Below are 25,672 nucleotides of genomic sequence, written 5' to 3'. Positions count from 1 at the left end.
AGATTGAAATGTAAAGTATAAATATTTTATTATGGTTAAACAATTTTATAGTTTCATCACTTAGTACCAGAAGCCTAGAGCCTTGATTATCTTAATTTAACTTAACTCTCTGATTTCTGGTTTCTTTCTTTCTTTCTTTTTTTTTTTTTTGATGTGGGTGTGGGGTTACTGGGGATTGAACTCAGGGGCACTTGACCACTGAGCCACATCCCCAGCCTATTTTGTATTTTATTTAGAGACAGGGTCTCATTGAGTTGCTTAGCACCTCACTTTTGCTGAGGCTGGCTTTGAACTCTCAATCCTCCTGCCTCATCATCTTGAGCCACCGGGATTATAGGCGTGTACTACTGCACCTGGCACTGACTTTTAGTTTCTTATTCCAGGAAAATATTATAGTATCTAGCAGGTTCTTTAAGGTGAGAGAAAATACATAAAGATCCTTACAAAGCACTCAAATTGTTGTTATTAATATTTTTGGTTATAATCATATTATTATGGAAATTGCATGAAGCATTAAAAGAAAATGCCAATAACAACTTGAATTATTTTACTATTAAATGTTTTAAACTGATAAGAATCAAACTATACTAAAATATTATGTAAAATAGGCCCATTCAATTGTCTGTTTCCAGAGGGCGCTGTAATTGCTCATTGTCATACTGAAAGGTGAACCAATAGCACAAACATAAGAAGATCACTTCACCCTTCTAGCCGTACTGTCTTATTATTACAATAAATGTGTTTTGTCATATGGCTGCTAGAATTTTTTGTAAATTTAATTTATAAAACCAAGGTGTCTTTAGTGTTTTAAATATGTTTTATGAAATAACATAAATATTTAAAGTATATAAATGAGATGAGTATGTGGAGTCATGTTAGGGCTCTTTCAGAAACAGGTTCTCATCTCTGTGGGATGGCAGTAAACCACACTCTGACAGGGCTCAATCTGTTCTCCCAGGCTGTCAGGGATGAAAGAGAACATGGGTCCCTGGACCACAAAGGTTTCAAGCGTTTTGTTTTGTTTTTAATGACTGGCTTTTTGGGATGGGTTTGAAAATTGCTCCTAAATCATAAAGAATGGAGGAAGTTTTTCTAGCAACTTATTAATATTATAATAATAATATTATTAGATTGTTAAATTAGAAGATACATGGAATTATTTTATGATTAACCTAATTCTGTTTTTAATTCAGTCATAAAATTCATATTGGATTCAGTCATAAAATTATCTTGTATTATGTATGCTTAGATATACAGTGATATTCTTTATTCTGATTAGTACTCAAATATTTCTTTGGGGTAATTTGATTTTCTAAAAATATCTTCAGCTTAAAATCTGATGAACAGCATGTGAAAAAAGCAAGAAGCTAAAAAAATTTACCTATATTTTTGATTCAAGAATACTCTGTATGTTAGGGAATATTTAATGGTCATAAAATTAAGGCACTTTATAACTCAAAATATAGGTAATAAAAAGGTTCAATATAATTAACTAAAATGGACTGATGAAAATAGTAAAATTAAAGATACAGCCTATAAACCCAGAGGTAAACCCTCTTACTATGCTCTAAGCAAGTTGGAGTAGTAGGCAATGAAAAATATAAAAAGCCATTTAGTTCCTGTACAAGTCTTTTAACAGGAAGACCTTTTTCAACTTTTTACATTTGAAACTGAGAAAAACATGCCAGTAATTATGCATCAGTACTACATTGTGAAACTTTCTAAGGGCATTTTCATTTACTTTAGAGAATTATGCCAAAGATGATTCATATAAATACATATGATAATTTAGAAATGTTAGAAGATCAAAGGTAGATATAGTCATTTGGTAGAATTGCTTCATTTCTATCATTAAAATAATATATTAATATACAGGAGGTAAGAACTAATTTCCTATCCTGTTCTTAGTCTTAAAAAATCAAACAAAAAGCCAAGAACAAAAAAAATTTACTTATGTATGAAAGTGGAGAAGACCTGAAAATTGCCATTGAGTGGTAAAACACTAAGCATTTAACACACCATGAAGTATTGATTATGTGAATTGCTGTAAGATATAAAAGCATTAAATACATAATTTTTATTCTAATGTTTTTCCCTTAGTACGAACCTTTGGGGCATTTATACAATTAAGATGCTAAGTAGATTACTCCAAAGATTTGATTATGATTTTTTCTAGCTTTATAGAGAAATGGAAATGGGAAAGTAACAGAGGAAGGAAACTAAGATATTAATTTCCACTTACATGATTTCAAAGTGTGTGGATCTAAAAAAAATGATGGTAAATATCATAGTGGCATATTTTTTTGGGAAGGATGATCATGTAGAAGAGTCTGAGATCAGCTGAAAATGTGAATTAAAATTTCTTTTTCTAAAACATTCAGTTTCATACATCTATACAAATTTCTATATCATCTAAAAACCTAGTGCTTAAAAATACAATTATAGATGAGATTAAAATTTTTATAATCAAAAGTCATTGTTAATATACAATTCTTTGAAATCTAGCTCCATGGGAATTTTGTATTTATTATAGATGACATATAAATTAGCAAAGAATTAGACAGGTTTATGCATGTCATATTAAACTTAGATTTAGAAATGGTTTGGAGGTTAATAAATGGAAGGTATAAGTTTTTAAAGCTGAATGTTTCAGGTCATACGAAAATGTAATACAAGTATTTTAAAGGATAGATGAGAATGAAATAATTTTTAAAATTCACATATCTACTTATAGCGTAATATGTTATATTTTCTGTCAGTGCCAACTCATTATTATGGAGTTATATAAGATTTTACACTAGATGGCACATTCAAAAAAATCTATATTTTAATTAACTTTGAAAAGGAAGTCACCATAATGCATTTGAACTTAGATTAAATAGAGATTATATTATTTTATCACATATTTTTCTGAGCAGGATTTCAGAGGATATATAGTGCTAAGAAGTGGCTTTCTTTAACATAAACTCTAAATAGTTGTTTTTCAGGACATATTAAAATCTTACATTTTTTGTTGTATTTGAGAGGATACAATTTCAACCCCTGATGATCATTCATCTAGAATTATATTTTAATGCAAATTATTGAGAAATTACTTTTCCTTTGATATGTATCAAAGAAATTTACAGGATATAATTTTATCTTTTGAAATAAAATCTTAACTCAAGAATAAATAATAAATTGATGTATAATGAAAACATTAAATAATTTAGTATAATAGATGCCATGTTGTTTTCAACCATAAAGCCTCATCCTTTCAGCCAACAAAGTATATATGTATATTTGTATTGGTCATGAGACTATAGAACTGATGAAATCTGTAGGATAGAAAAATTATGCGTTATCCTTAGAAGTCATCATGATTTGTTTTAAAGTAAAACGGTATAAACACACAAGTAAATAATTATGTTTGAATACAGATTGTTAAGTTACATTCAATATCTTTATTTAAAAAGATACCTATTTTGCCTAGTAAAACGTAAACTTGGTCATCACTTCCTAAATCTAGAACTAATGGTCCATTTCTATATCATTTTCATATATAAATAATAATTGATAAACGATAATAGGTAGGAAGACAGAAGTACTAGAATGTTGTGCAAATGTGTTTTCTCGGCAAACCATTGCACCATTACCTTGTAATGTGGATGAAGCTGCATGAAATGCATTAAAGCAATCCCATTTCATCCATATCTTTCAACAAATAACATGTTCACAACTGCTTTGGTGTCTTTATATGACTCCAGACTTAAGTAATGATATCATACATGAGAATAGTAACTTCTAGCCCAAATATTTTCATATCATGCATACACCCACACATACACAGCACTGGAGATAGCATCCATGGGGGCATGGTGTAGTGAGTGAACAGCACACAGCAGGCTCTGACAGTGTGGGGTGGGGAAATTTGGATACAAGAGAAAACTTTTATTCTTTCACATTGGACAAAGGATTCCATGATACCTTAATAAAAAAGTGGAGTATTAAATTGTATGCAATGCCTAAGCAAAGGCTGAACCAAGTTAAAATTTCCTAGGACTACTGTTTGCATTAATGTAAGGTTACCTCTGTGACAAAATTTCTATAATGAGGAAATTTAATTTACTTTTCATATTCTAACAAATTAGAGTACTGAGGTAAATTCATGTAAACCAATACTCATGGAAATAAAGAGTATACTATTAATATTTATACTCGTTTTCACTGCAAAAGTTTAGATTGCTCAGATTGTTTCTAAGCAAATTATGTTGCTTGAACAAATGATAAATTCAGTCAGCTGAAAGGGTTGTTAATTTGAAAATAGTATTCAAAAAGTCAAAATAACCATTTTCAGGTTTGCCCAATGCTAAGACTATTTTAAAAATAAATGGGTCATATGTTTTTGAATGAGTGTATTTGAATTACCATATTGCTTCTTTTTAGAAAGCTATTCAGTGTCTATGAAGTAAGCCTAACTCTTCATCAGAGTTCTTTGTAAAGTCATAATTAATATAATTTATATGTTTCATGATGAAGTTTCTTTAGACATTAACTGTTTAGTAACTAGAGACATAATTATGTTGGTCTCCCAGAGAGACAAAGCATTCAGATAGATACAGATATGTAGATATATGCATACATATATAAAAATAGTTTCTAATATATATTCTAATACATTTATATGTATGTACGAATAAGTGTTGCAAAAACTATATCTGTTATGCAAATTCCATACAATTAAAATTTTACAGTTAATAAAATCAAGAAAGATAATTTGAAATTATTCCTCAGAGACAAAAAACAAAAGGAGAAGTGGGAGTCTGGGATTCTAGAAAATAACGTAATTTTCAAAGCAAAGGAATACAGTTAGGTGATTATATATTATAAGAGATTTATTAAGTACACTAATACTAGTCTAGATAATCTGCAGTGAAATTGAGATTACTGTTATATTCATTTAACATTTTGTCTTTCACAGGGATTCTTAACTGGGGTGTATGTTGGACTCATCTGGGGAGCTACTTTTAGGTACACCTTACCCCAGAAATTTTAGTTTAGTAAACTAAACTATTTGTATATGAATCCCAGAATAAAATCCTGACTCTGGTAGATTTACATGTAATTACTGTAAGCTGTATTTTGGGTGCCCTAAAACCACGTATGGGCCAATACTCTCTCTTCTCGATTACCCTTCTAAATATTTGGCCATTATACTTGGACAAGTTCTTTGTGATGTCTTTTTACTCAAAAACTTCAAAGGATGCTACTATTAAAACCAAATTATTCATTTGCCTTAATTAATTTCAATATTAAAAATGGATTCTAAAGTTATACAGACTGGATAGAGCATTCTTTGGTTGTATTTTGAGGTCACTTAAGCAGCTGCTTTTAGACATCATTTCTATAAATATGTTTCTCACTTACTTTGAAATGAATTTTGTACAATATATGATTATTGCAATATATATGACATTTCTCTTTAATATACATTTAAAATCATTTTGACCAAATAGCTCTGTTAATAAAATGAAGGATAATTTAAAAATATCCTTTTACAGAGTGAGGGAAGACAAGAGTAAAGTTCTTAGAAAAAGAGAATATACTTTTTAGCTGATGGGAGATGGTGTTTGCTTGGCTTTAAGGGGCTTTGTTTCCCCACCAAACACTGCCTTGGTGCAGAATATGCTGTCTGCTTTTTACTGATGATCACATTCCTCTATTTTAGAGTTAAGAAAGTCAATTTACCGTGTCTGAGAAACGGTAAAACTTCTCCAATGCAAAAGCTTCTGTCTGTGGGAAGGTAAAGTGGACCAAGAGGGATTGAGAAACCAGAGAATCAAGTCATATATAATTAAATATAATTACACAATTGGTTTTAATCATATATACCATTTTAACAATAATATGTATCAATTAATGAATTTCCACATATGTAAAGTATTTACCCCAAAGAATGAGTTGCACTTAAAATAACTATTTTTACATTAAATCTTAATTACATTTAATTACATTTGATCCTTGGATATTTCTGATAGTGTTTAGAAAATAATAAGGTATGAATATTTTTTTACATTTCAACATTTTCCCAGAATACCAATCACTGGAAAAATTAATCTCTGTATCTTTCTGTGAGCTAAAGAGTAAGAGACATCATATATATAGTGCATATATTTGATGTATACCATATATACACACATACATATACATATATACATGCATACATATACTGAGGATTGAATCCAGGGGTGCTTAACCACTGAGTCACATTCCCAGCCTTTTAAAAATATTTTATTTAGGTTGCAGGGTCTGGCTGAGTTGCTATGTGCCTCAATACATTACTGAGGCTGGCTTTGAACTTGTGATCCTCCTGCCTCAGCCTCCTGAGCTGCTGGGATTACAGGCATGCACCTCTTACATGTGTCAAAACTGAGTAAGAAGACACTTTAGCAAGAATAATTTTTAAAAGGAAGAGCCAAAATTGAGTTTCTAAACTTGTGGTCTATTACATTATCTAGTGGATATTGTTGATTGTTGGATGTAGAATATGAACGAGCTCTCAGATTTTCCCTACTTAAACACAGTATGCCTAATATTTCTCATTTCTGGTGTTTGGATCACATGGCTGAAACATTGTAAAGTGAATAAGGAGGAGGAAGAATATATTGAGACAATAAAAATGGAGAATCAAATCATTAATGATATGAAAAATGTGTATTGACTTAATTGTGATAAATGATAGTGGTAGGGAAAATGTCTGTCATTCACTGGTAGGAAAGAGTTTCACCCATTGATATTGTTGATATAGCATTTGTCCTGTTACGGTGTTTCAGCAAGTGCCAAGAATCATTAGAGAAGGGGGAGGGGAAAGTAAGATAAAGGAAAAGTAAAGAATAAGGAGAAAATATAAGTAAATCAGGGAAAGTGGAGAAAGAAGATAAAGAAAAGTTAATCTCCCTATCATAATATATTCAATATACAAATGAGATGCTTTTATTTTCATATAAATTGAAACAAATGTATGCTCTAGTGTTGTTGTCTGTCCAATGTAATAATCTCCTGATGCTGTTGTTCTTTTCTATGCAGCATGGGAATTTATTGGGTGTTTATTGGAAGAGTGATAATTTTTGGAGGGCCAATTAGAAATGACCAAGTATTGGTTGAGAATATTTTTAGTGCTGAGAGGTTAAAACTTAGTGCTTTAAAAAAAATTTAGTATATAATCAGTAATTCAGAAACCATCAAATCTTAAAAATTCATGCCATATGAACCAGATAGTTATCCTTACGTTTTATCTTTTGACTGAAATATTCCAGTGTATTGGATCCTGGCTATAATTATACATCACTTCAACAGTATTTTATTGCTTTAAAAGTCCATTTGCTTTTAAAATGTCTGTTGGTACATTTTAATTAGAAGTAAACTCATCCATTTGCTGTCAAGAGAAACTCTCTCTTACAGAGAAAGGTTGATAAAAACCATGTACTTTTAAAGGGAGATGCCACAACAGGTCCTAAAAGAGAGGAGCATCTGCTCTGTACATACAAATCCATTTAGGTTATTTCTACAATTTCTATGGCCTCCTAAAGGTGTTCTAAATATTTTTTTTTTCCTGGAATCATTTTTAATCATATGATAGTAAGGTGAAGATTGCAGTTTATTGTGTTTCCCACAGAGTTTCAGAAGAAATATCTTAAGAACATAAAATATAAATGAAAAATAGACTACATAGTTTTGTGTGAATTTAACATCATGGTATTATTAAATAAGTAATATTTTATGGAAACAAGGAATTAGCTCAGAAAAAAGCAGCAACTTTATTTGATTTGATGACTTGCATCAAGTAAAATAAATAAAACAATTGACTATTTCAAGTAAGAGATTATGTATTTCACAAATTGAAGCAAGAAAACAAATAAAAAACAGTGTTATTCCTGAAAGTACATTGGGAAGTTGATAAAGCTCTCGTGTTACCAGATATTCTGTTTAAAGTATAGCTAGGTGTCATCATTTTGACATTTTTAGTTTCAAGTGGACAAAACAAAGGAATATCATATCATTTAGTCCCCAGTCCCAATTTTCTTCCTGTACATTTCCATTAAATATAACAAATTTACTTTCCAATAAAAACTGATATACCACCAAACCCAATATATTCAATTACTTACCTTATTCTTTCTCTTTCGTCGGAATCGCAACAGTTCTTTGTGTTGTCTTGATACAAAATTTACAGCTGCATACTCCAGAAGTGCTGAAAACACAAAAAGGAGGCATACTGCCATCCAAATGTCAATAGCTTTGACATATGAAACCTAGCCAAGAGAAAAAGTGAAAGTGAGCATATTGACTTATATTTTTATTTCTTTTGAGAACAAAATGATTTTTTATGATTTTAAACATTATTTATGTATCAGTTTGGAAAAAAAGGAAATTCCAACAGTTTTTTCTTAATAATTGATCAGGTATTAATTTTGCAAATTTTAAATGTTAATCATAGTTTTAAAACTTGTACTGGGGTTAGAGTTGTGGCTCAGTGGTAGAGCACTTGCTTAGCATGTGTGAGATACTGGGTTCGATTCTCAGCACTGCATATATAAAGAAATGAATAAAAAAATGTTTATCAACATCTAAAAAATATTAAAAAAAAAACTTGTACTGAGGCAGGAGGATGGCAAGCTGGAGGCTAACCTTGGCAACTCATTGAAACACTAAACAACTTAGTGAGACCTTGTCTCAAAATACAAAATAAAAAGGGCTGAGGATGTAGCTCAGTGAGAGTGTTCCTGGATTCAATGCCCAGTACCTCAAGAAAAAAAATAACAAAAACAAAAGACCCGTGTGTGTGTGTGTGTGTGTGTGTGTGTGTCTGTGTATTTAAATTAGGCATTTGTCTAAACAAGATAAAAGGAAAGAAGAGATAAAATTTTTCCCTTAGAGCAGTATAATGCTTGGAGTAGAAGTAACATTGAAACATGGATAACAGTGTGTGACTTTTTACTTTCATTTTTAATAGAAAATTTTCTATTTTATAATCTTATTTATAAATTCTGTTAAATTTTTTTATTGCATTCATAAGTGGTTAATAGATGGCTATTTGGTACCAATTTTGAAATATTTTTATAGACATGTTATTTGAATAGCAAAAAGAATTCCAAGTTTCTCAGTTGTTAACATCTGACTACTTTTTTTCATGATATGTGGTGCATATACATATAAATGCTATATAGTATATATAATGTTTTCCCCAGGCTGAATTATTTAACTATATTTTGCAGACATGGTACCACACACTAAACAAACTAACTGGTTAGTATTGATAGAATATGACTATCTCATCCTAACATCCCATCCTCATTTTACCAATTGCCTTAATAATGCCATTTTTTATTTTAAAATTTATTTTAGCCTTCAATATGGAATATTTATTTGCTCAGTTTTTCCTTGCTTTTTGTAACATTGGAATTTTTGATGAATAAAGGCCAGTTAGGGTGAAGTCAAATTGTAGTGTTTTCATTTTAGGTTTGCCTTTTTTTTTTTTTTTTTTAAAGTAAGACTCTCTCACTAGTGATGCCCTATTCTTCATTGTGTATCATATCAGGAGGCACAAAATATTGATCAGTTGGTTAAGGTGATATCTGCCAGGTTTCTGTATAATAAAATTACTAGTTTTCCCATGTGTAAGGATTGCTTTGAAATTATGCAAATTTTGGGCCATGGGTAGAGCTCAGTTGTAAAGTACATACTTAGCATCTGGGCGACCCTTGATTCAGTCCCCAGCACCAAAAAGAAAAGAGAAGCCATTATTAACTTTCTCATACCAGATTTTACATTCATTGATGATTTTTGTTTGAATTATTACATTGATTCCAAATGGTGGTTTTCTAATTTCATCATTAATCTACATTTATTAGTTAGCTTTCTACTGTAAGAAAAGTTCCTGTCTCTTACATGTATCCGTTTACTATTTTATTTATTTATATCAGTATAAACTTTTGGATACCCATTTTATTCATCATTATTTATTTTGATGCTCACATCCCAGATTGGAATCCCTAAATATTAAGACATACCTATTTGACAAATTTCCTTCATTATTTCAGCATTTTCTTGCTTTCCCACAAAAAATATTACTTATTTTTTAATCTCAGTCTTTGAATCAACCCTTTCTTTGAGGAACCCTTCTTTACTGGAAATCAATTTAAGAACTATGTGTGGGTTTGTTCATTGTTTCTTGGATGACATTGCTTCTCTTAGTGAACGGAACTAGGAAACAGACACACATACACACACACACCATAGCATCTATACCAATCTCTCTCTCTCTCTCCCTTACACACAAACACACACACACACACACACCATAGCATATCTATATCTATCATGCTTCCTATCTATCTACCTATGCATTATCTATTTGTCATCAAACATGAACTCATACTAATGTCTTATTCTAAGTCAATTCCACCAGATTCTTTTATCCTTTACCTTTTCTATTTATGTAACACTTTAAAAAGAGAAATTTGGCATTTTTTACCCTCAACATATACTTGTTCGTTTACACTGTGTGTAATATCTCAGTTTTTCTGACCATCATCTCAGCCTGCTCCATCTTGACCAGAGTTGCTTCTTTCATCTAAGTCCCATCCCTAAAGTTTTTGTCTTTTTCCTAATTACTGCTTTACCCTGAACATCATCCCTGGCAGTTCAGCTGTACCTTTTACCCTGCTTTTTTTTTTTTCTTTAAAATTTGTTCTAATTAGTTATACATGACAGCAGAATGCATTTTGATTCATTGTACACAAACGGAGTATAACTTTTCATTTTTGTGGTTATACATGATGTAGAGTCACACCATTTGTGCAAACATACATGTACTTAGCATAACGATGACCTTCTCATTCCACCATCTTTCTTACCCCCATGCCCTCACCCCTCCTCTCACTCCCCTCTGCCCAATGCAGATTTCTTCCATTCTTCCCTTGCCCACCCCCTAATATTGGATTAGCATCCGCATATTAGAGAAAACATGTGGCTTTTCGTTTTTTGGGATTGGCTTATTTCACTTAGGAAGATATCCTCCATCTCCATCCATTTTCCTGCAAATGCCATAATTTTATTCTCTTTTAATGCTGAGTAACATTCCACTGTAAATATATACCACAGTTTCTTTATCCATTCATCTATTGAAGGGCATCTAGGTTGGTTCCACAGTTTACCTATTGTGAATTGAGGTGTTATAAACATTGATGTGGTTGCATCACTGTAATATGCTGATTTTAAGTCCTTTGGGTATAGACCGAGGAGTGGAATAGCTGGGTCAAATGGTGTTTTCATTCCAAGTTTTCTGAGGAATCTTCATACCACTTTTCAGAGTGGTTGTACCAATTTGCAGTCCCAACAGTAATGTATGAGTGTACATTTTCCCCCACATCCTCGCGAACACTTATTGTTTGTGTTCTTGATAATTGCCATTCTGACTAGCATGAGATGAAATCTTAGAGTAGTGTTGATTTGCATTTCTCTAATTACGAGAGACATTGAAATGTTTTTCATATATTTGTTGATCAATTTTATATCTTCTGAGAAGTGTCTGTTTAGTTCCTTAGCTCATATATTGATTTAGTTATTTGTTTTTTTGGTATTAAGTTTTTTGAGATCTTTATATATCCTAGAGATTAGTGTTCTATCTGATGTGCATGTGGAAAAGATTTTCTCCCACTCTGTAGACTCTCTCTTCATATTATTGATTGTTTCCTTTGCGGAGAAGAAGCTTTTTAGTTTGAAATCGTCCCATTTATTGATTCTTAATTTTACTTCTTGCACTTTAGGAGTCTTGTTAAGGAAGTTGGGACCTATACAACATGATGAAGATTTGGGACTACTTTTTCTTCTATTAGGTGCAGGGTTTCTGGTCTAATTCCTAGGTCCTTAACTACTTTGAGTTGAGTTTTGTGCATGGTGAGAGATATGGGTTTGATTTCATTTTGCTGCATATAGATTTCCAGTTTTCCCAGTACCATTGTTGAAGAGGCTATCTTTTCTCCAGTGAATGTTTTGGTACCTTTGTCTAGTATGAGATAACTGTATTCATGTGTATTTGTCTCTGTGTCTTCTATTCTATACTATTGTCTACACATCTACTTTGGTGCCAATGCCATGCTGTTTATTGTTACTATAGCTCTGTAGTATAACTTAAGGTCTGGTATTGTGATGCAGATTTAATGCAATTTCGATTAAAATCCCAGTGACATTCTTTATAGAACTAGAAAAAGCAATTATGAAATTTATTTGGAAAAATAAGAGATCTGGAATAGCCAAGGCAGTCGTTAGCAAGAAAAGTGAAGCAGGAGGTATCACAATACCAGATCGATCAATTGATCTGTATTTATCTATTTATCTTTCTTAATTTCTGAAACACACAGGGAAAAGGTAGGAAGAAAGGAGAAGAGTAAAAATAAGAAGCTCATAATTTCTACACATTTACATATATCTAAATCCTTTGGAAGGGGGAATTCAGTAACTTTCATGAAACTATTTTAATACTCTTCTGAGGTTAATGGAAGAGTGATTTCAGATTTTAGTTGAACAAACATCTCTGAATATGCCATTTGTTCAAGGTTGAAATTTTTCTTTGAATATTAGTTTTCTCTTTTATCTTGTGTATGAATGTGTGTGTGTGTGTACATTCCAAAATTAAGGTGCTATACTGTGCAAGCAGTGTCACCAAAAACATTACATTGTTGAGCAAGTGAGTAAGCATGAGATAATTCATTTTGTTGAATACTTTAATATAGCCAGTAGATGTAGAAAATTCTGTCATTTTTCAAGAATTTGAAATAAAGGATATATATATATATGTGTGTGTGTGTGTGTGTGTGTGTGTGTGTGTGTATACACATATATATAAATTAAATATTAAAGATAAATAGAAAGAAAAAAACATTATATTAAAAAAATACACACACATATGTATTCGTATGGAGTTATTTTTTGTTTTGTTTTCTTTTAACCCATAAACCTGCTTCACTATAATAAGAATAATATTTTTTTCTCAAGAAGATTTCTATCTACATGAACAAAACATGAGGCTAGGTTTGAGGAAAGATGTTCTACTTTCTTGGACCAAGCATATAGTTGTCTTAAGGATCTGAACCCTGCTTTTTGGAAACTTCCCTGTTTTTATGCTGTTTGTCTAATGTGTTTTTATTCCTATTTATCTTTAATATTTAATGTAGTTATTTCTTTTAATGAGAGTCAAATTTAGGTAGTGTTGTTAAAGGATAAATAGCTGAACATTTGGGAGAAAGTTATGGTTTAGGGAGTAATAAATAAATTAGGGAAAAACTTTCCCCCTTTTTCCAGCTGGCCCTTCAGGTCTCAGGATAGACTTTGCCCACATCTGATTTAGAATTCCATATACTGTCACTTAATTAATGTGTTACCTTAACACATTGCATGGTTACTCCTTATTTCTTGCTTTCCTTGATGGCAGATGGCATTTTGTTTTGTTCACCAATACAGCAGTGTTTTACATGTGTATATATATTTGCTGAGTAACTGGGCATGAGTGAAGGTATCAAATTTTAAAATATAGGGGGAAGAGTGATTCCAAAATGAGTCATAAGGAAATTCAGTTTTTGGAGCAATTTTGTTAATACTTTGGTTTGGATTAATTTTTTCTTTTTTACAAAGAGTTCATTTTTTTGACAATGGTGTCAACTTACATAAGAAGCACTCTACAAAGAAGACTCCTGCATTTCCTGCTGTATCAGAAGTGTCACTTCTGTTGTTCAGAGTGGTCTCTACTGAGCAAGAGCAGTGAATCCCTGTTTTATTCCAATGTTGTGTTGTGTCCATCTGTTTGCAAAGTGTAGATTTAGATCTCATAAATTTTGCAATTTTGCTGGAAATTTCCAGCAGCCTCCAAATATATGCTTTCTAAGAAGATGTAATGCAGCCTTTAAAGACACTGCCATTCCTGGAAGACTATAACTCGTAAAGTATGTGCATGTTCTTTAACAACCTAAATTGATAATGACATGTACCAGAGAATAAATGAGATAAATAATTTCCAAATTCATTCAGTGACTCTTTTCAGTGGCAATACAACATATGAAAACACTTGTGTCTTCCAGAATTTTAATTGTGGACAGCTCTTGAGTTTTAAAGTCTTGCTTTTCTCATCATTTGAGCCTCTTCCCTAAATTTCAGTTTTCTTTACTGTCCTAGCTGCCCTTCCAAGTAAACATAGAACCTGGAAGCTTCTATGTTTGGTACCTTAGGGCAGGTAACTTTAAAATAAAGACAGAATTTTTTACTTTTAACTACACAGTGTAGTCCTCGTGTGATTCATGATTTCTAACTTTTCTTACTCCTTATTGCCCAGTTTCCTTTGAGATAGTATTAATCCAATTTGTGCATCTTTCTGGATCTTCTTGTCAACAGTCTCATTATCCACTCTGTGGTTGGGATACTAATTCTAATTTAGGGAATAGTCTCGCCTCAGTATTCTCCTTCAATACAAGAATCTGGAGGTAAAACCTTCATCTACCCCCCCACCCCAATGACACAATCTGGTGATCATTGGAGAATTCAAGCTATGATACGATACATTCAACGAACAACACCAACATCTTCCTATCTTGAAACAACAAAGGGTTATTTTTCTCTCATGTTCCTAGTCAGCTTTGGGTCACATCGTGACTATGGAGTTGTGTTGTCATTGTAGTGCTCATTCATGACACAGCAACAAAGGAAAGTAGGGAACTGGTGGGTCTCATGTTTGGCAATACATTTTTCTAGACTAGAAGTGGCACAGGTCTGCTCAAGATTCATCAGCCAAAACTAATAGTCTACCCTGAACCTGACTCCAAGAGCTCTAAGGGATGTAACCTTAGCAGATGCTTGGAATAGGAAAGAAAACCAGACAGTGCTGCACAGCACTATGAGGACTCCAGAGGGAACTGGGAAGTGAGATTTCTATTTCTATTTTGGAACAATCTCAAGGACCCCCCTTAAGTTTAGGACTGAGGAAAAGTGAGTTATGATTTAATTACTAGTCATGATACCTTAAATAGAAAATAATAGTATCTTCATTAAAGACCAAACACACTGCTTTGTGTTAAGAAGTTGTCAATTATAGTGGAAAAAAGAAAATGAAACAGCTCTTATCTTCAGCCCAGAATGTCCTAAAAATTTAGTGACAGTACCATATTTTGTAAATTCAGTTGTAAGGGATTACAAAAACTAAAATCCAGGTACGCCTGTGAAGCACTAAATCTAAGACAATGAATTATCTAGGTACAGAAAGTAAAGACAGGCAGGCTGCAAGCCAGATTTAGGCATAGGAATGAGTTTGTTTGAACCACATAGTAAAAAGAAAAAAGAAAAGAAAATGAAAAAGAATGAAAAGAACATGCCTGTAAGCATGGAATGCATGTAACTAGTTAGCTACACTGCCTATCTCTCCTTTGATAGGCGACAGACACAGATGCCAGTGGTGATGAGGTGAAGGGAATAAGTCTATAAAATAGGCCCACTGTGCTGGCCTGCACATGATTTCTTTCCAAGAATCGATTTGCATGCAGCCCTATCTAGCTTAAGTGGACAGGATATGTCACATTCTTTGGCAAACTACCTGTTATCTGCATGAAAAATGCAAACCTGAAATAATGTCCAAAAGAGGAACCCAAGTTACCCTGAAGGGATGGACTTTCATGACCTTTTTCACAGACCAGATCAGGGAACTCAAGGAAATGAGGAAAAATCTGTAGGAATTTATGGTTAAGAATCCAGTTGGATTCCTAGAGTTGTCATACACAACAGGGACTTCAAAGTCTTATGTCATTTTGTTGTTAGTTAGAAGTCAAGAAATGGATCTGGTTGGGACTCTTTGTAAACTTTCCAGGGAACCTCCCCTGCCACCCCCAAAAATGGAGGAAAGGAAAGGAGCACTATCTCTCTTCTCTCTGAGAGGACCTACTCTGTCCCTTGAGAGTGTTTCCTTTTCCCATTTCCCATCCTTTGTAATAAATTCATTGCCTGTTACTCTGAGCGACATATCTGATGTCTTTCTCACTTGATCATAAGAATTGGGATTTGAAAGAGTAAGACGGGGAGGGGGGCGCTTTGTGTTGCCTCAGTTTCCCAGAAGGCTCCAATCCTATGACACTTTCATTGATCATATCAGACTACTTTGTTCATTTATTTTTGCATCAATCTCCTGAAGTTATTTGGTTTTTGTGCTTTCTGATCCAGAGGAATTGCTAGGTTGCTTATATCTCATGTGTCCTTCATAAATAAATTTATACTTATGTAAGATTTCAGTATGAGCCAGGTTCAGTGACCCATGCAGGTAGTCCCAACAGCTCAGGAGACTGAGGTTCAAAAGTTCAAAGGCTGTAAGCAACTTAGTGAGATACTGTCACAAAAAATAAAAAGGGCTGGGGATGTGATTTAGTGGTTGAGTGCCCCTGGGTTCAACCTCTGCCCACCTCTCCCTCCCGCCCCCAGAAATATTTCAATATGATTATTTTATAGCAACAATTTTAAATTATATTCCTCAGCCATAAAATTCGGTGAGCTATATCTTAGGTATGGCACTCTAAATTGTGGTTGAGAAGCCTGCCAAGATGCACACCTTTACCTTGGCTCACACAATAGGTAGTTAAAAGGATTGTCTCAGGACCAGTAAATTCCTATGCTACAGCTTATGGATAACAGTGTATTAGATGTATCTTACTAAATTATAATCCATGCTACATTAATCAGAGGTTTCTAGAAATAGATACTTAAATGTATTTATAAAGAGTGTAGCTTAAACTTAAGAAATTGATTAAACTGGAACCTGGGTGTTTGAATCAGTAAAAACTCATATAAACTTATGTGTAGAAACTTTATAAGGTAAATTTCAAGGGATTCCCTGCCCTCAAATTCTTTGTTGGTGTATTATAATTGTAAGTAATAGTGGGATTCATTATTACAAGCACTTTTTATGAGTAATTATTTTGTCATTTTTTTCTCAATCCAAATTTGCTTTTTATTTGACAAAGATGTATTAAGAATCACAGTATATGCTTTTTTTAATTTAATTTTTTTTTAGTTGTAGATGGACATAATACCTTTATTTTGTTTGTTTGTTTATTTTTTTACATGGTGCTGAAAATCAAACCCAGTGCCTCACATAGCTAGGTGAGTGGTCTACTACTGATCCACAACCCCAGCCCAGTATGTGCTTTTGATTAGCTAAAATAGCCCTTTGAATAGAATAATTTGTTCTTCCTTTGGGTAATCAGTTGTGGTGAATTCCCCCAGTTCCTGAGAAATGTCAAGTAAATGGTGAATAATTTTGTCTACGGAATGGGAAGATTATTCAAGCATACAGATAAATGTTTTTCCTCTGAACTAAATGAAATCTCTCTGCTTGTGTCATGACTTATTTTCTGAGTTTTTTTTATCTCTATGACTTTTTTCATTTAATTTTTTATTACTTACATCCAAATCGGAGTATCATCCTACATTTTTCTCTGGTGCAAATTCATATGTAAGAAGTTTACATTCTATAATGTTTATAGAAAAAATATTTTCATCTCAAAAGGAGCATGAATATTATTTAAGACATAAACCCAGAGAGAAAGAAATTAGAACAAAGGAAAAGAATAAACAATGTTTAAAAAAACAGACATTAGAGTATAATGATATTGAAAAGGCAAAAGGAGAAAAACCAGGCATTAAGTAATGAATCATACAGCATGGAATATTGTGAGCTTTGACATTCTGACATTTATCACCCTGGAGGGTGACTCACAACAGTCCCCTTGATGTCACATTCATACTGATTGTGATACTCATAAGCTATAGTAAATGAATGATGCTTCTACCACAATATTTTCCACATAAAGAATCTTACATTAAGAGAAAATGCAACAGAGAATCATATCACATAACAGCTCCATTATTTCTAACAAGATGAGGTTGATTAATCCTTCCATTCACTAGACAGGAAAAATACAACCAGCTAAAGGATTTTGAAGGATTTTGTCACACAGTAATCTCCGACTCCCATTTCAGTTATTGGAGTTTTACTGTTATCTCTTCTATAGGATATGATTCTTATGTTTAACATGTGAAACTGTAAAATAAATCTAGATGTCACTAGAAATGCTTCTTAGGTTCATTTTGTTAGATTTAACTGGCATTTCTTAATACATTATCTTTTTTGAACTACTTAAATTGTATTTGTGACTTCTCCTTTGCATTTTCAAAATGGAGATTTTGTATTTCTGTAACATCATCTTTATTTTAATCAAAATATCTCCCTATTTCTTTATAGGGAAGTATATGAGCCTAAGAGCTTTATTTATAAATAAATTCCCAACTGGAATCATAAAGATAGATAAAGCCTGTGAGTTTTTTTTAAACACTCTTATTGGGACCAAGTCTTTATCTTCCACTGGCAAAGAGATAGTTTTTTAATATTGTTTTTTAGTTGTAGATGAACACAATATCTTTATTTTATTTATTTTTATGTTGTGTTGAGTATTAAAACCAGTGTGTCACACATGCAAGATGAGTTCTCTACCACTAAGCCACAGCTCTAGCCCAAAGGGATAGTTTTACATCTTAAAAAAAATCTTTTAGAGAGTTCATAGTATGATTATAGGATACAGTAAATGGAGTTAAATAGCAGTAAAGGGAGTTAAAGACATTATTTAGATAAAATAGTCTCAAAATTGCATACAGCTTTTGCTTTTAAGTTCAGTTTGATGCCAAAGCTGTTGTATAATGCTGTCTTTTACAATTTTAAACCTTGTGATTTTTCTTTAAACTTTTAAGAATTTATGTACCAGCTGTGTGCCTATGTCAAGTACAAAGAAGATACTTGATCATTGTTAATTTTTCAGCTTAATGACAGTTAGTAAGCCTAGTAAATGTAGGAAGATTAAATGTGGAACCAGAGATATTCATCAGTTTCTATTCTTCTTAGCATAGGGGTGATACATGTTTAAGAATTATCTGCTTACATAATAATCAGATTTTGTATTAATCATAAAATTAGATGGTTTTATATGCATTGTGTATTGTGGTTTTAGTAAAATTTATGAATAAAGAATCTTTTTATATTCTGTGTCTTTTTCCTAAAGAAGTATATAAAATGACACTATTTTTATGATCCATAAAATTTAAAAATTTAATAGAGTATATTACTTACATTCAAATATAATCCAAGAATCATAATGATGAATTTACTTATTAAATATATTGTCACAATAATAAAGTAGAAATGAAACCATTATATCTGTACTGATCTTGATTGAAGGGATCTCAGTTAAACATATTTGGAGTAGATATTAGAAGTTGTATTTAAATGGTGAGCACCAAGGTATTACTGACAGTAATGGCAATTCATTGCCATATTATTGGGAAAGCCCAATTACTATGCAGTTCTTCTAACCCTATTTAGTTGCGTAATTTCAAACATCTGCAACTTCCTCTTTTTAAAACTACAGGGTATTTTTTTTTAGAAAATGAGAATGTTATATTTATTAATTAGATAAAGCACAGTAGTGCAATGTGCTTCAATTTTCTTCCCATCCCCTATCTTTTCCATATAATCAATCCCAATTATAGATCTTTGTACCAACATAATCATGATATGAAAACATATTAACTTTTTACTTTTCACTTTTTGATAGTTGTAATCACTTCCTTAATTGGTGATGAGAGCTGTCTTTATTATATTTTCTAAGATCCATTGTTTTTATTGTACTGTAAGGTGGATAAATGCAAACTTTAAATTCTTTGTTCATTAATTTGGTGGTACTCTAGCAAAAAATATGGTTTAGCACAATTAAAGAATAATTCAGTTGCTTGCTTTTCAAGTTAAGGCTAAGCACTAAGTAAATATTTTAAAAGCTCACATTGTCTTTATATTGTCACCATAATGCTCACTGAGTAGGCACATATTATGTACTGATTTGGGCTCTGAAGAAAGAAATATGTAAAGAGCAGTTTTCCCCCCTCAGAAAGCTACTCTGGTGGGTTTCACAGGTAAATTGAATGGGGAAAATTGAGAGAAATTGAGATATAAGGTTCTGTTTATTGTTGAGGATAAACAACTTTAAGTGCAGAATTTTCAATCTGCATAGGCTTCAGGTTTCTAACAGTCTGTGAACTAATTAATGAGTCTTGTTTGAAATTTCAAGTTCTCCTGATTTTTCAATGTTTAAAGTTATATTCTGAAGAAGATGGGCATAGTGTTAGAGGCAGAGTGAGAAAAATCCAAATACATTCTCCCCGGGATTTCTCCCTCTTTTCATCTTCATAATTTCATCCCTCTTGTTTTCTCGAGTTCTTACTAATAAGCCAGAGAGTGGCCTAAGAAAGGAGACAGAAAGGTTTAACAAATCATTGCCTCATAATAGAAGATAAGATTATTTGTTTACATTTCTTTCTTGCTTTCCTGCACTCCTCTGTGGGAGACCAACCTTACACGTGACTGAGTCACACTCCCTGGATGGGTGCTGAGGTGCTCAGTTGCAGACATGTGGCAGAGCTTTCCCCACCCTTCTTGGGTTCCAGGATCAGTGTCTCCTGCTTGGGTGTGTCTTGCTACAGCCCCATGGGTGGAGCTACGCTCACCTGTTCCTTTGTAATATAACCCCTTGCCCTGTTAAGGATAGAATCTTCCATGGAAGTGCCTTGTATGTGTCCCCTTCTCTTACTGTGCCCTTGGGTGTGGCCTACCCAGGTGTCAGTCAACCTGCTGACAGTGGACATCATGAAGATAGACTCAGCCCCCTGAAACCTGACCCTTTGCTTCATTTGAATAGCTTCTCCTCAATAAAAGGGGTCAGCGATCCTCCAAGGAAAGAACATATTACTAATACCTACAGGTTCCAAATAGGAGACACTCCACAGACCTGAATCACTCCCCACTCTAGATCCACGTGCACTCTTAATTCATCCCGTATCAGGCAACTCAGAAAAGACACAGGCAACTCATAGGCCTTTGAGCAAGAATAATTTAAGTCATTGAGGACTATTGGGGACTATTTTTTTAATGCTGAATAATTGCATTGAAACTGAGCTGAAACAGCCTCCAATGTCAAGAATCTTTTGATATACTGTGTGAAAGGCTAGGATTTGGATGAACATTGAATTCAGAGATTTTCCACCCCTGCCCAGTTCATATCTGGGTATGTGAATGTGTGTGATGTTTACAATGTATATATATGTATGTATATGCATACACATCTATCAAACGTGCGTCTCTGTTGTTATAATAGATATGAAATTTATTTTCAAAAGACTAAATTTGTGAGTACATGGAGATACTTATGTACTTCTGCAAGTGATGCAAAACAGCAAACATGTACCAAAGCTGGTCCTGAAATGGGATGGAGACAAGGGATGAGGGTAGGTCTCAAACAGGAATTAATAATAAGTTCTGCCTCTTCTATCTGATTTTTCATACAGAAGTCAGAGCGATTGCTCCTTTTAAAATACTTCAGTAGCCTACCACTGCACCCAAAATAAACAGTCATTATCAAGGAACAAAGCTTTCTATAATATGGTTCTATAACTACTGCCACTTTTTCTGACTTGATTCAAGCACATAGTATAAGAAAATGCTCCTAACTAGCAATAGGATGCATGTTATCCTCTTCTGAACACTTGATGCAGGAACTGCAGAAATGCAAAATAACTATAAGTTCTAAAAATGAATGTATTACAGTACTCTTCTTGCTTTGGATTGTGACATACATGCTTGATTTATCATGACACTTTAGAGATCAATGCAATAGAATATATCAGAATCTCAGCTCTGTAGTTCTTGAGCTGGTTAAAGTATTCTTAGAGATTTTCTCCTGAGTCTTATTTGGCTGATTTCTACGCGTCTCCTATTCTAAAGGAGATGTACAGGTCTGTAGATCTTCTGTTGGATGAGAAGAAACATTAAGCAGTTATCATAAACTAAAGATTTATTTATTTTTTCATCCTATGTTTGAAAATGTTCTTTTTCCTAAACTTAATTTTGTTTACCTACTTGCTAGAATTCGTCAGTAAGCAAATGGTGAATGTTTCTGTAACAAGAGTTTCAGGTGTTTGCATGTTCTTTTGTGATATTGAGAGCAGTTGATGTTAAGGTACATTGTTTTATATACTTTTATACCTAAAGAGTTGAGCCCTGAAAAAAAAAAAAAGAAAGAAAGAAAGAAAAGAAAAATCACAGAATCAGGAGTGGATTTTTTTTAAAGAGATTTTTCTGCTCTTTTGAACAGTCTCAACCAATATATTCATACATTTTGTTTATCCCGGGTCTTCAGAATTTGTATTCCTGAAATTAATGTGCGTAATTAAATATGTTCAACCAGTCATGTCTTAACTGTCACAAAGTTGAAGATAGTGCGGTCACCTTTTGTTAAAATAGCACTTTCCAATCAGTTCTTTTTGTAGGTGAGAGTTAAGTCTGTCATCACATTTGTAGTGGTCATTATCTCTATGCTCCAAAAGGTGGAGAGGTTATTTATGTATGTGTGTGTGTATTTAATTGAATTCATGGTTGAAAATTGATTCCTTCCCTGAGATCTTGATGAAATTAATGCCTTTTTAAAAATTCTCTTTCTTGAGAAAAGTGTGAAGTTGTCTCAGACATTTCATTTCCTTTTTTTTTTCTAAAACTCGTGTGCCTGTTGTGCCTTTTTTATTTGCTGCTTTCTTCCTTTTGCTTTTGCTACTCAGAGCTATATGTGTCTAGTCCTACCTTACTCTTTGTGTGAATGCCTTTATGCTGTGCTAATAGCTATAGATTCCTGAAATGGAGCATTTTCCTCTCTTCTTTTAGTTGACAACTTACAAAACAAATGAGTTTACATTTCTGTTTGGCTCATGAAGATCAATGAGTAATTTTCCTTTAAAAATAGAGTATGCAATTTTAACAGTTACATATGTAAATAAACATTGAGGTTTAATTTATTCCTAGGAACAGATTTATAATTTTCACATGGACAATATTTCAAACAAGTTGACATGGCCATTTTAAAAATACAATTAAGTATTAATAAAAGTAGAATCTATTTTGAAAGACAATGATTAAGTCATAGGTTATGGGAGCCTTGTCAAATATCAAGTTTTCTAACATTTTTAATAATAAAGTAGCCTGTGGCCAACATTATTTATTTAGGTGTCTTACTATAATAAATCTAATCATGGAATACAATTCATAGTAAAGACTAAGGGAACATGACAGTACATTTATAATTTACTTGGTGTAGCAAGCAGATAGCATCAACTGCATAAGAAAAGTGAACATAATTTTCTTACATTGAAGTACAACATTTTAATGAAAGTAAATAATGAAGCTTCTTAGAAGCTTTGTGAGATTCCTCAATTTAGATAATAGATAGTTCTTTGATGTGTTTTTAGAGGAAAATATTTATATTTCTATGAAGATAAATGGTTGTAAACAGTTTCCTATACTGTGTTTTGGTACATTTTAACAAGAGAAGTATTGAATCTTTTGTGTACCTCACTGAGGAAATAGCTTTATTTTAATTCTGACTCTTTAGCATGGACTAAAATCATGGAATGGATAAGATCTCCTGTCTGTTTACCAATGGCTACCTATGAGCCAGAGTGGGATGGAGCCCACAAAAATGATACCATACTTGGCCCCACTATGGGCACTCTGATATAATGTTTATAGAAGTATAACTGCTATAATGCTTCTCTGAAGCTAAATTTGGCAACACAAATTAATGCATTCAGCTATAAGTGCAACAATTCCCATTCTAAGTATGTATTTAAAAAATAACATGAAGTATACTTAAAGCTATGTATCCATGTGTTGTGTCTGTTTATACACACATACATATATATGTATAGTCATGTATATAATATTTATTATATGAATAATAATCATTGTGTTAGTCCTAGGAGTAAGTAAATGATGATACATCTATACAATGGAGTACTATGTCACCTTTTAAAATTACAGTATTATTCAACTTAAATAAATGTTTATGTATTTCTAAGTATTTAAAAATCTACGCATACAAAGAATTTCATAGTGTGTAATATTACTGTTGATATTTAAATAGTGATCATAATACAAATTGTAAGTAGCAGAAATCACTAGTTTATAGAATATTTTCTTTTATCTATTTCTGTGTCTTAGTTTTCTGCTTTGGTAATATTACTTGAGAAATCAGTAATGAATGATAAATGGCTTTTGAAAAATATCTCACAAATATGACAATGATATCCTTATAACCATGTGTGGAATATGTGAATGTACCTTCAGTACACTTACCTTTGGTAAGGAAGCTCGTGATCCAGAACTCTGCGTAGTCATAGTAAGTACAGTTGTTATTCCCAGAGCTACCCTGGCTGGAGCTGCATCCATATTGATCCAGAATGAAACCCAGGATAGAATAACAATCAGGAGACTGGGAATGTACATCTGAATGAGATAGTAACCCATTTGTCGTTCCAGATGGAATCGTACTTCTATACATGTAAACTTTCCTAATTGGTTATAAAATAAATGCAACAATTAGTAAAAAAAAAAAATAGGTCTTTGTTATATCATCAAATATCACTATTTTATTTTCTTTATATTTTGTCCTAAATTTTTCCACTACAGTGAAGAGAGACCTGATATCATATATTCAAATTGGTTTCTGAAAATTTTCTGTTAGCATCTAGAAGCAGTGTAACAAGAGTGTACATATACTCTTTCAAGAAAGTGTATGTAAACTTATTGCTTCACATTTGAATAGCACTTCATACTTGCCAGAGTAGTCAAATATCTATTTTTTGACCTGATTCTAGTAATTTATTTTTAAGTAGACAGGGAAATGTACATTTACCATATAAAGATATTTTCTCACTGTTTGTTTCATGATATCACTGTTACATAATCCTAAGTAATCTCATGGAATAATTAATGATTACCATTTTGATACTTTGTATAGATTCTCTAAATTTCATATGATAGTCAAGGAAAAAAACCTCAATATGCTTTTATTAAAAAAGCATTTTATCAGCATTGCTGGGAAGAAAAATAAATATATAGTGCTAAGAGCCAAGTATATGATGCATGGCATTTTTGGTTGAAAGGTGACGCCAGCTAGCCATTGAGATGATATGATTATGTTAAGATTTGCATTCATATGGATATTGGACTCCTGCTGTTCACCTAGGCCGGCTACGGGACTCCTGGAGAGTTCCCATTGGTTGGGGAAGTACAGTAGGAGGGAGTTTCGGGGGAGGAGCTCTCTCTGCGGGTCCGGGAGGAGGCGGCGTGGGTGGAAAAAATCTTCCCGGGCGCGTACCGGACATTGGCGGCAGTTTCAAAAAATAAACTTTGTTCCTGCTTGAGTGGCTCGTGATTTTGTGCCCAGCCAGACTGCGGCAATATAGACCATTGTATATAAATATGTGTATATGTATAAATTTATACATATATAAATTTTTGGATAATTAAAACAAAACTGAGCAAAACTTCAGGGTTTGTGCAATTCATTTGTATGTGAAAGAATTTTTAAATTCAGTGTTTCAGTTTTTAGAAGATAGGGTATTTATAAATATGGCTCTTATAAAATCTAGTGTCTGTCTTTCTTTGGCATTTACTTAAGGATTATAAAGGAAATATGTGGTATCTGAGCCTACTCTTTGAAAATAATTAATA

The 25,672-nt window shown here is 32.7% G+C and overlaps 1 protein-coding gene across 2 annotated transcripts in view; it reads right to left on the bottom strand.

Annotated features, from left to right (window-relative positions):
- Nucleotides 1-25,672, bottom strand: part of Glra3 (glycine receptor alpha 3) — a 170,744-nt gene that overhangs the window by 6,587 nt on the left and 138,485 nt on the right. The window contains exons 7-9 of one of the 2 annotated variants that reach the window (XM_027927103.3): nucleotides 24,293-24,507; nucleotides 8,148-8,291; nucleotides 5,728-5,772 (exon numbers count right to left, since the gene is read on the bottom strand). In XM_027927103.3, the coding sequence (XP_027782904.3) occupies nucleotides 5,728-5,772; nucleotides 8,148-8,291; nucleotides 24,293-24,507 (404 nt within the window). The remainder of the gene's footprint in view (nucleotides 1-5,727; nucleotides 5,773-8,147; nucleotides 8,292-24,292; nucleotides 24,508-25,672) is intronic. The other variant, XM_027927105.3, reaches the window with a different exon arrangement.

Source organism: Marmota flaviventris, chromosome 3 (assembly GCF_047511675.1).
Source record: "Marmota flaviventris isolate mMarFla1 chromosome 3, mMarFla1.hap1, whole genome shotgun sequence".
Lineage (NCBI taxonomy): Eukaryota > Metazoa > Chordata > Mammalia > Rodentia > Sciuridae > Marmota > Marmota flaviventris.
The sequence above is the reverse complement of the archived record's forward strand: the minus strand, read 5'-3'. Positions and strand labels throughout refer to the sequence as shown.